Source organism: Peromyscus leucopus, unplaced genomic scaffold, assembly GCF_004664715.2.
Source record: "Peromyscus leucopus breed LL Stock unplaced genomic scaffold, UCI_PerLeu_2.1 scaffold_1423, whole genome shotgun sequence".
NCBI classification, from domain to species: domain Eukaryota; kingdom Metazoa; phylum Chordata; class Mammalia; order Rodentia; family Cricetidae; genus Peromyscus; species Peromyscus leucopus.
Window position 1 is genome coordinate 22509 of NW_023504582.1, and position 12841 is coordinate 35349.

Below are 12841 nucleotides of genomic sequence, written 5' to 3' on the forward strand. Positions count from 1 at the left end.
GCAAGTTTATTAGGGTACACAATACATCACCACATGAGACAGAGTAGAATATTTAATAAATATTCTTATAGAGTGCTAAGATTGGACTCAGGTAAGGCAAACTCCAGAAAATAAATAAAACACATCTGCTTCTACCATCTAATCCCAGAATCCAAGCTTATGGCTTTTAAGCTTCTATGACTGCAATAATGGTAGGTTCTTTAACCTCAGGTATACAGATACCATTCACAGTTTCCCCACCAAGATTCTCTTCAGGGCTCTTTTTACATCTTGATTCCTCAGACTGTAGATGAAGGGGTTCAGCATGGGGGTGATCACTGTATACATCACTGAAGCTGTTGCACTTGCTTGTGAGCTGTGGCTTGCAGCAGAACTGAGGTACACGCTTAGGCCTGTGCAGTAAAATAAGAGGACAAGGCAGAGATGAGATGCACAGGTGGAAAAGGCTTTGTACTTCCCCCGAGCCGTGGAGATCGCACGTATGGAGGACACTATCTTGGAGTAAGAGTAGAGGATGCCAGAGAGAGCAACAGTAGCCAATAGCACAAGAGCAAAATACATGACCACGTCATTAAGAAAGGTGTCAGAACAAGCGAGCTGGGCCAGCTGGTTTAATTCACAGAAGAAGTGTGGGATTTCCAAGTCTTTGCAGAAGGACAGCCGCAACACCATCATACTTTGTAGCAAGGCATGAAGGACACTCACAATCCAAGATACCAGAACCAGAAACCCACAGAGTCTGCGGTTCATGATGCTAGTGTAATGCAGGGGATGACAGATGGCTACATAGCGGTCATAGGCCATCACAGCCAGGAGGAAGCTGTCCAATTCCACAAAAAGCAGAAAAAAGTACATCTGGGTGATGCAATCTGCATAGGTAATGGTTTTTCTCTTAGTCTGAATATTCACCAGCATCTTTGGGACAATAGTGGAGGTAAGACAAATGTCCACAAATGACAGGTTAGAGAGAAAGAAGTACATGGGCGTGTGCAGGTTGGCATCCAAGATGATGGCCAGAATGATGAGCAAGTTTCCAACTACAGTGATCAAGTACATGGAGAGGAAAAGGCCACATAAAACAGGCTGCAGGTCTGGGTCCTGTGAAAACCCCAATAGAACAAATTCTAAAAGGCGTGTGTTGTTCCTTGGCTCCATGTGCTTTATGTCACTATGGCAAAAAAGCAACATGAGAAATATTCGTGAAAACTGATGTCACTGAAAGGAATAAACAATATAATTTGTATACTACAGCAAATACATTTCTTAATTTTATCCAAGGCTGTGCTACCTCACAGGACATCTCTAGTGCTGTTACTGATTGGGAATCACTGTCTTACACTGAAGCATTTCCCTAAGAGGTCACAGATTTCATGAGAAATTGTTTCTTAAGGTTGAGTAATTTGTATTGACTGTCACCCCTGTCCTAGGTGTTGTCTCCACAGTGACCAGAGGCTGCTGGGAAACGGGAGTTTCCACACATCAATGACACACAAAGAAGACATCCAGATAAAGACATTATTTGTATATTATTTTTATCTATAAACACATATTCTCATATAGACAAAATAACCAGATGATATGAATTAAATATTTCTGGTCTTTGTAAAAAGTATTTATACCTCTGTAGAATTTTTTTGAAATAAGTAATAATATGACATGAAAGATGGTGAAGATATTATGAAGAAAAACATGTATAAAGGAATAAATACACGGAACCATGTGTGAGGTGTTGGGTCTGTGACCCCATGGGCATTCTAAGCACACTTTCAATAATATGTATCATCAACACCCAGAAATAATTATTTTTTATAGATGCCAAGACATTGTTGGCAGAGAAGATGATCTAAGCAGAGACCAGCAAGCCAGATCATCTGAGGCCAATAGCAAGGGATCAACCCAAGTGGTAGAAGGAAAGAAGTACCCCCTTCAAGTTGTCCTCTGTTCTCTGAACATTTTCAAACACAAAATTTTTTTGTTGTGAGCCTGGCCTTTAGCAGCTGAACCATCTCTCCAGCCCTCTAAACACAAAATAAATAAGTGTTTAAATAACTCAAAAAATTGTGATATACAAATACATCATAATAAAAATCATCCTGCTATGCAATGTATAGATAGTAATTAGAAGGAGGTGGAGGAGGAGGAGGAGGAAGTAAATGACAATAACCGTGATGATGATAAATAAGATGAAAAACATGAGGAGGAGAAGAGGAAGGATGAGGAGATGTAAAAGTCAGGAATAGCCTGCAGAAAGGCCCTGAAGTAGGTGTTTCTTTCAGAGGTTCACACCCACAAAGGAGCCAGTGCGAGGTCAATGAGAAAGGGAAGTGGCAACAGATGACATCACAGGGAGCTGAGGAATATGGAGGTTCCCCAGCTGGGACAGAAACTGTGAGAGTAACCCCCCTCACAATATGTACTTATGGCTTATTATTAATTTTGATGCAAAGACATCCACTGAACAAAGTGGATACATGGCATAGTATGATTAAATTAAATTAGTTATCATTCTGTATTATAAGAATTATGTTGGAATACATGTGTCCAGGCACCCCTGCTCTGAGAATCATGCATGTCCACAGTCCCACTACCCCCACCGTAATACCTCAGCCTCTGTTGCTAGGGATATGATCTCCGTGATCTACTCACTCTGACTGGGTACAGGACATGCCCATTGTACAGTAGTATACAGAATTTCTACTTTGTAAGCTTCATATGAACAAATGAGCAAAGGGCTAACTTTTATTAACTTCCTCAATTCATTTAAGTAACACACACACACACACACACACACACATACACGATTTATATGAAAAAAGTGATAAATAGGGATAAATGAAAACAGGAAAAATATATACATGAAAGTGATTTATGGCAAAAGGGTAGTTTATGCAGGCAGAATACAGTAATATTTTCTTTGAGAGAAAGCACTGGAAACCAAGATCTGCCCCAAAAGTGTTCTGCCCCAGTATACAAGACAAAGCCTTGATCAGAGGCTTGTACCACATAAAGAAAGTGATTAACAAATATGAATACACTCAGTCTCACAGGTATTGAAATAATTATGAACTAAAGCTCATAGGCATACATTACTTACATACAAAGTAGTTTCCATATGGCTACCCAGAGGAAAGGTAACACACATTGAATAGTCAGGAATATTTCTATCGCTAGGTAAGATTTTCAACAACTCCCTTCTCTGCATTCTTCTCCTCAACACAAACATAGATGACTATGTCTCATCTTAAACAGAAAAAAAATTCTACTACACAACTAATACCCTGCATATCAAATCCCTGTAATTGAGAAGATCAGCAGAACTACATTCTTTTACTGGAAGCATTTTAAGCCTTCTATCAATTTATTGTGAGCCATTAACCTGGTGCTAATCAGCTCAACATTCGTTTCTTGTTTTAACTTTATGAATACATACAAAATAAGGAGCAAATTAATAATAATGAATAAATGACATATTTAGGATAAATAATGAATCACAAAGCAGCCAACCACAACAATCCCACTCTGGGCTAGGTAGGCCTGGTTCTCAGCTGACCTTGGGTAGGTGTTCTCAGGGTCCATCCTCATCTCCTTCCCTGAAGTATCCACTGAGCTAAGACTTCCTTTGACACAGGACTGTGGAGGAAGGTCTCCTCATGGAGGTCGAGGTCTTTCCTGGATGACTGAAGATGCAGACTGAAGCTCTGGCTCATAACATGGCAGAACAATAAGGGGTCAAGGGTTTGTCCCCTATGGAAACTAAAGACCTCAAATGATACCCTGCATGTTGTCTAACCCAATGCCGCTCAGTCTTAGAATCATCAGAGGAGGCAGTTTCGGCTCCCTATAACTTCTCATTAGAAACGCTCTTCTCTGGTTACATCATTCTCTAACTGCCCAATTTCCCTGTGGAGCGCTGGCCTGGAAAGAAAAAAATTCTCCTTCTAATTATCTTTCCTTAGGGGCTAGTTTACAATCAGTAAATCTACTTTTTAATTCTTCCTTCTCCATAGACTCGCATATGCCAAGAGAGCTGATCTCTAGCGTCACCTCCCTGCTTCAGGTTGAATCTTAACAGTGATGATCCTTTCTTGATTGGCTCCCATGGATAATGACAGCATTGGTGGTGGGGGTGCAAACCTCATGGCATGTTTACATAATTATTAGCCTTTATTTAACAAGATGAGTATTTGTGTGTTCCTTTTGCATAAAATATCAGAACTTGGTTCCAGGGTGCTTTACTAAACCTGGCTAGAAACTTTATCATCTGAGCTCTAGAGCTGTCATTTAGTTCTATCATTTTGAAATGGATACTCATTAGAAGAGATGCTCGTCTGTGAACTGATGATGCAAAAAAAATAGTTCTTGTCACTAAGATAAAGAGAAATAGTTATTCTGAAGTCAAATATGAGTGAACACGGCCCAGGACCACATGTCCAGGTTGGACCAAATATCATCCTCTGAAGATGTAGCAATTTCATGAAGTTTTACTGTTACAGAACCAAGAGAAGTTTTAAATTGATACATTTTTCAAATATGCTGGTAGAAAGGTATCTGGATTACGGCAAATTGAGGAAACTTCTACTACGGCCTCTGATCAATTTCATTGAAGTCCTAATTAATCAGTTAATCTATCAATCAGTCTCACTGTACCTTCTTTATAAGTACATTTATTTGGGGACTAATATTGGTATGAGTTTATTTCTGTTGCTGTCATATAATGTCCTGACAAAATCAACTTAGAGGAGTTTGATTTACAGCTTCACAGGTGATGCATGAGGACACATGGCAGTCAGGAAGCAGAGTGACCACACATGATCTGCACAGGAAAGAGAGAGAATGTGGAATGGTGGTGGGCTATACAACCTCCAAGCCCATCCCCAGTGACCTCCTGCAAGGCTCCACCTCTTCTTTGTATTTATATTTTTTGGGCAAAATTTGACTACAACATTTCTCCTTTTCTCCCTCCAAACTTTCCCACATCCCCCTTCCTGCTCTCATTCAAATTCATGGCCTCTTTTTTTTCTAATTGTTATTACATAATATAAGTATATGTATATACATAGATATTCCTAAATATAACCTGTTCAGTCATACTTACATGTTTTTAGGGCTAAATGCTTGTCACAAACATATAATTCCTATGATCTTCCGAGGTAATGTCATGTCCCCTGTTCCCAGCTTTCCTCGGTTGCCTGTCGTTCTTTGTGTAGGATGGAGGCCTTGTGGATTTTCCTCCATCCAGTTTGGTGTAGTCATTGGTGTCATCCTTGTTCAGTTTACATTTGAGAAGCCAAGTTGGTGAGACTCTAGAGGTATAGCTTCTGATATTACTAGGAGAGACAGTCTCATAGCAACGTCCCTGATAATCTGCCTCTTACAATCTTTGCGTCCCTTTCCACAGTGTACTTCGAGCCTTTGGAGCAGGAGTGTTTTGTAGATGTATTCATTGGCACGGGACTGTAAAACTTCGTTTTGATTGTTTGTGGTTTTCTGTAATGGCCTCCATATGTTGCAAAGAGAAATTTCCTCACTGAGGATTGAAGGCTACATTTATATGTGTGTATAAGAACACATGTTTAACTACACTTGTATGTATGTGTAAGAACACATGTTTAACTACACTTATATGTGTGTGTAAGAACATGTTTAGGCCAGGCGGTGGCGGCATACGACTTTAATCCCAGCACTCAGGAGGCAGACAAAGCTCTTTGAGTTTAAGGCCATCCTGGTCTACAATGTGAGTTCCAGGGCAGTGGAGGCTACACAGAGGAACCATGTCTCAGAAAAGCAAGGAAAAAAAAAGAGAGAACAAATGTTTACAGATTGTTATTAGGGTTATACAGGTTTACTAAAGTGGTAGTTCTAGATTCTCTTTTATGACTCCACTAGCAGAGTAGTTAGCTAGGTTTCCAGTATCAGGCATGGTCTGCATCTTGTTGAGAGGGTCTTAAATGCAATTAGAGAACAGTTAGCTATGGCCAAGGTAGTGCACCCTAAGGCTATTGTGCTGTGCTGGTCATTGGTGTGCTTCATAGATATCATAGCTGAGCAGGAAAACAGCTTCTCTGGTTTGTAAGCTTACCTTTTGGTGCCGTGGAAAGCAGTCTTCAGGGAAGGAACTTTCAGGTCGGTCCCAGCTCAGGGGTCTCTGCAGCCCTATTTCTGAAGAGCACAGTTTTTTCCTTCCACCTCTGGGGAATAACCAAGGGCAGTGGCAATAGGCTGTATATTCGGGGACTATCTTAGAAAGCCCTGGGCAATAGATCAAAATGGGGCTTTTCACAGGCTTCATCTCTTACAGGTTGCCTAACAACACCATGAGCTGGGGTCTAAATGTTCAAATGCATATTTGTATGTCCCTATGAGGGTCATTTCATATTTAAATCATAGCAATAACTCAAGTTTAAAATCTTATAGAAATTATGTAATTTGATTTTTAGTAAAGAGTATTTTATGAGATAGAAGTGCTATTATGAACTCCATACTTATTGTTGAAATGGGAGTGAAAGATTTTATAAATTTGAACCTTGGTATAGGGTTCCAATTTTCACACACTTCTGGTGGACCAGCCACCACTTCTATGTTCCAGAATACTCTTGAGTAGGGAGAAGTGAGAAATATTAGCTTGTGATACCTAGATGACGAGAGGAAAGACAGAAAACACAAGATAGCCTCAGGAGGACTTGGGTCTCAACCCACCAGCCCTGAACTTAATTCCAAAGGGCTTTTTTTCACAATGCCAAGGGGAGAAGTAAGATACCTCACCCTTGCCAAGTGTAGACCCTTCCAAACACCTGCACTCAGGCCTGTGGTCCAATCATCCTCTTTATGCATACCGGTTGGGTAAAACCACCAGGAAAACCAGATGGGCTACAACACACATTGGGCCAGTAATTACCAATTATAAATGTTTTATTCCATAAGCTCTTTGGTTATATCCAAAGAGATCAGTTAAATATCTGTAAAACAGTTCTCAACACAAATAATGTTCTGGTCCTTGAAGGCCAACAATAAGAATATAAGAAAGCCAATTATAGAGCAACTTCTTTTACATAAGAATTACAAAGGACTCACATTTCAGTGTAAATTCGAATGGAGCAGATACATTGAGTGTCTCTAACTTCAATTAGCTTGTTGACACTACAGGTTCCTACACAGGTGGAGATTCTGCAATAGAATCCAGCACAAGGGTAAAACACACTGACCATGCACAAGACTCCTATCCCACTGTTGGCACCAAAATGTATTTCATGTATCATGTTAGGTCTTTACCAGGATCTTCAATGAATGTAATTTTGAAAAAGAAATGGTGTGTTCATTTTATTTGAAACTTTGTTAGAAATACTGCATATGACTGCTTTATATGAAGGACCTTGAGTGACATACACTAATATGCTTATGATAATGACTTTGTAGCAAGTCTGAGAACCTCAGGATGCACTTGATTATAAGCAAGAGGAAGATTAAGGTATCACAGTGAATAGACCTGCTGATAAGCAAATCTCAGGAAGAGGCCTTTCAACCAAATGGCTGTAATGCAGTCACAGAGTTCTACCCAATCCGAGGAGAGAAGCAGAAGAATTGGGTTCTGAGAGAGAGTTTTTAAATGTCAGCTTGCTACTTTTTGTGTGAGTGATTCCTAATATTGTTCTAACAAATGTCTTCATGAGGAGGTTGAAGGGTCCAAGTAGAATGTAGTATGGAGATGTAGATATAATCACCTTCATATAATTGGTACATACAGTATAGAATTACTGACATATCATTAATACACTCCATAATTATGTGCTGATTCAAAAACTTAAATGCATAAGGAATTGCAAGTGCTATCATGATTTGATCATTATACATTATAGACATTTATTAATATTTCATACTTCCATAAACAAATATAACTACTGTGTTAGTTAAAATGTAAAATATGAACTAGTAAAAATGGAAAAGTGGATGGGTGAAAGAAAGTAAATGATAATCAGATAAGAACAGATAAATTCTACTCAAAAGATATATTGAGGCAAAAAAAATCACAACTCTCATCTCAAAGAGGATAAGACACCATTTATTCTATAACTGAATATGAGGAACGTGGACCCAGGAATACAGATTTAGGTGACTACAAATTCCTTTTCCCAACATGATAACAGTTTGATGAAGTTTTTACTGTAACAAAACAAAGAAAGTCATACATGAAGGCACTTTAAAAATACACTGGTAGAAACTTTAAGATTTTTTTTTTTTTAGTGGTGACACTAAGGCCATGGTCTTCTGATGCCATGTGATGACATTCTAAGCCTTTTGATTGGTGAAAACTAGGATTTTGTTGAATTAGTACATCCCCAATAATTTTCATAGGGGAACCAAAGAGTGTTAGACTGGACACATAGGTAGGCAAAGAACAGCTATACAGGGTGCTAACAGTAGTCCACAAAAAATCACAGACTAATGCAGGCTATATAAAAGTCAGTGTGGAGAACTCTCAAAAAACCAAACATAAATCTATCACATGATCCAGATATACCACTCCTTCATATATGCCATAAGAACTCAACATCCTACTTATTTATCCATGTTTATTGTTGCTGTATTTAAAATAGCTAAAATGGAAATAATCTGAATATTCTTTCCATGATGAATGGATAATGAAAATGTGGTACACACACAGTACAGAACATTATTTACTTTAAAGAAAAATCATGAAATGTTCAACAAATGAATGGAACTAGAAAATATTATACCAAGTAAGGTGAACCAGACCCCAAAAGACAAAAGCTGTATATTCTGTCTTATTTCTGTATGCCAAATATGAGTATTTTTTTATATGTGAGTATATAACCTGGGTAACTGAAGAAAGTAAAAATTTAAAAATGGCCATGGTGCCAAGGAATCCACTGAAAATCTCCAAACAACCTAGGCTGTTTCAAAGACAAAAGGTTGCTTTCTGCAAACTGGCAGCAGGGTCCCATTGCCAAAGGACAACACCACACAGAACTCATTGAATGTGGAGAAGTCAAGTGGGATCCTACATGGACTCCTTAAACCCATGCTCCTGTCTCTGTGGTGCAGAAAGGTACTCTGCAGGATACTAAAAGATAATCATGGACACAAACCCAGACACAAAATCTCTGACATGCAATCTGTCCTGCTTGGATAATATACTAGGGCAGTTGTGGCACAAAACTTGTGGGAGAAACCAACAAATATCTTAATTGACCTAAGGCCCCCTCTACAAGAAGGAACCCATACCCAACAGTGTATGGGTAACCAAGAATTAGGAAGTAGAAAGCTCAGAGACCTAGGGAAAAACCAAACATTACTACTCTAAAAATATCAATAAAATGATTCCTAATGATATTTTACTATACTCATAGATTGGTGCCTTATCCAGTTATCAGAGAGGCTTCCTCCAGCAGCAGATGGGAACAAATATGAGACCCACAGACAGATATGAAGTGGAGAGAAAGTCTAACTTGGAGATCTCCATCAAATCTATCCCCTTGGAGCTCAGGGAATCCCAAGGGAGAGGAGCCAGAAAGAATGTAAGAGCCAGAGGGGATGGAGGACACCAGGAAAACAAGGCCCTCTAAATCAACCAAGCCAGGCACAGTTGAGCTCACAGAGACTGAAGCCTCAAGCACAGGGCCTCCATGGTTCTGCACTAGGTCCTCCGTGTATATAGTATAGCAATTAGTTTAGTATTTTTATGGGGCCCCTGGCTGAAAATGAATGGGTCTCTGAGTTTTGTGCCTGCTGTTGGGATTTTTTTCCTTCTATTAAGTTGCTGTTTCCAACTTCAATAAGATAATTTTGCTTCATTTTATTATATTTTATTTTGTCATGTTTGAGTGTTATCTCTTAGAAGTCTGTTTTTTTTAATGAGAGACAGAAATGAAGTGGAATCAGAGGGGAGGCGATGTGGGGGAAACTGGGAGGAGTAGAGGGAGGAAAAACTATAATCAAGATATATTGTATGAGAAAAGAATCTATTTTCAGTAAAAGAAATTTTTTTTTAAAATGTCCATAGCAGGGGTAAAGCAGAGAAAGAGCTCCAGAGAAGGGACTACTATGGCAGAGGTATTTAAAAGGGAAAATGGGAAAACTAAGAGGCGGGGAACTTACCTGTAGAGGGGGATGGAGAACTGACAGAGGTATAAGTAACAAAATGACAAGTACATTTGTAAATGTCATAGGTAATCATTTTCTGTTTACTTAAACTATACACACACATGTGTATGTATGTGTGTGAATTAATATATATTAATATATATGTGGTGATATTTTATTTGTGCTGAAATATGGTGATATTTTATTTGTGCTTTAATAAATAAAGCCTGACTGGAGATCAGAGGAAATAGCAAGCCATTTTAAGTGAACAAAGAAGTCAGGCAACGGTAGCACTCACCCTTAATCCTATTACTTGGTAGTCAGGATCTCTGTGTGTTCAAGGCCACAGTGGAAACAGAGCCAGGTGTGGTGGCACACAGCTTAAATTCCAAAACTAGTTAACCATGGAGGTCTGTAGGTCTGTACAGACAAACAGGAAGTGACAGAGCTGGGTAGTAAGAGGAAGTGATGTAGCTGAATGGAGAGAGCAAATCAGATGGCAGAACAGCAAGGCATATAGGCGTGGGGAAACAGGAAGTCGCGGCATTTGGAAGCTGTAGAGTGATGAGGTAAGTTTGGCTGGTAGCTTTCCCAATTTCCCTGATCTCTCTAAGGCTTTCACCCCTATATTTGTCTCCATTTTTTTTTATTTAGTAAGACCATTTAGAAATTTGTCTAAAATTGGCATCCAATGAATATGGCAAGAATTCATTAAAGGCCAGAGCATGTGGCTGGACTCTCTTTGGCTTTCTTTCTCTTGGTGGGTCATGAGCTCCCTCTGGATTCCCATCTTGGACTGCCACCACACTAGGTACCTGCTTTGAAATTCCCTTGGACTTCTACTGTTATACACAGTCAACAGACTTGGCAAGTCAATTAAGATATCTTAAAAGGTGAAATTAGTTAAAAGAGAATTTTTTTCCCACATTGAAAAATGGGAAACATTTTTACAATGGAAGGAATTTGGTCTCTGTTTGATAACACATAAGGCAGTCTGAAAATGGAAAGATTAAATGAGAGGATAATTAATGCTGATGGGATGTATGTAACATCAATTGTAAAAATTAATTGCTTGATCATTTTTATTTTAGCATTAAAAAGTTGGTCAATTTAAGCGCCAAGATAAAAGCTTTAGAAAAACCTGTTTATTGGTGAAATTATTTTGGCCACTCCACGTAGTTAAAAGGATATTTATTTAACGGCATAATTCACAAATTAAGTAATAGGTAGGTCGCAGGGTCTGGGAAGGTGTATCGCAATCCAGCGGTGTTCTCTGGAGCTCTGCTCAGTCACCATCCACCATTCAGCGTCCCAGCACAGAGAGAGCTCACAGAGAGAGCACTGGCCCATCCAGCTCTTGGGTCTCCAGGTGCCTCCTCTGGCCCCAACTTGTAGGTGTGACAGTTGCCAGAGTCTCAATGGGGGTTGGAACTTCCAGATCAAAGCTGGAATGGCTACCCATTACATCTCCCCCTTTTTGTCTAAATAAGAAGGTTCTAAACTAATACAAGACTATATACAAAGGAATGGTTATCAAATATTGTCCAGGAATAATGAGGGATAATGACCTAGATAAGATGGAACTACAACCAATGCAAACAATATCAAGCAAGAAACACATACTAAAATCCAGAGAAGTATAGAGCATAGGTAAATGGCATGTTATAAAGATCATTCAAAGGTGTCCTATCCTAAAGAACCTGAATCTAATACTTAATATGTTCTATCTAAGATATTATATATACTAAGTTGTAACTATAACTGCTAGTCTTCAATCCCATCAAAGACCTGAGAAGGAACATAATGGTACCTGAGAAATGGTAGATGGATGCAAGCAACTTTCGGGAATCTTGTAAGAGTAGACCAATACAGCTGGCAGCCGAAGTGCTGTGGGATAGTCTGTATGTCAAATTGCTCTGATTGGTCAATAAATAAAACACTGATTGGCCAGTGGCCAGGCAGGAGGAAATATAGGCGGGACAAGGAGGAGAAGAATTCTGGGAAGTGGAAGGCTGAGTCAGAGACACTGCAGCCACCACCAGGACTAGCAACATGTAAAGACGCCGGTAAGCCACCAGCCATGTGGCAAGGTATAGATTTATAGAAATGGGTTAATTTAAGCTATAAGAACAGTTAGCAAGAAGCCTGCCATGGCCATATAGTTTGTAAGCAATATAAGTCTTTGTGTTTACTGGGTTGGGTCTGAGCGGCTATGGGACTGGCGGGTGACAGAGATTTGTTCTGACTGTGGGCAAGGCAGGAAAACTCTAGCTACAAATGGCGCCCAACGAGTTGGCAAGAGTTTCCACCTAAAACCTGAGAAAAGATTCTAAAACGGAACTAAAAACAGCTTCCTAATTGTCTCTCTCAAATGAGCAGTGGCTGCTGGTTTGAGTTACTGGCGGGTTCCTTGCGTGTGTGCTTGACCTGCAGTATGGCGGGAATGAGGCCTCTGCAAGTGGCACATTAAGTTGTGTGGTGGATTTAGCCTTTGCTAGTACAAAACAAAAAAAGAGGTTTCTGGGCTACACACTGCCCAGAAGTGTGATAGAAGCATAGACCCACTATTTCTGAGAATTAATGGCTCCCAGAGCTAGTGGAAAATGTACCACCGCCATTTTGGGAAGCTGAAGTGGGCAGAGCCAGCAGCCACAGTGCCGTTTCAGGCTTAAAAGGCTGCAGTTTAAAGCAATAGGCTCAAGGTAATATAAAAAAAAATAAGCCACATAAAGATGGCTATCAC

The 12841-nt window shown here is 39.5% G+C and overlaps 1 protein-coding gene across 1 annotated transcript; it reads right to left on the bottom strand.

The window, feature by feature from the left end:
• Positions 1 to 225: 225 nt before the first annotated feature.
• Positions 226 to 1164, bottom strand: LOC114688743 (olfactory receptor 1078-like). Its single transcript, XM_028863270.2, has one exon. The coding sequence runs from the start codon at positions 1153 to 1155 to the stop codon at positions 226 to 228; it is 930 nt and encodes a 309-aa protein (XP_028719103.2). The 5' UTR covers positions 1156 to 1164.
• Between the last annotated feature and the right edge of the window lie 11677 nt (positions 1165 to 12841).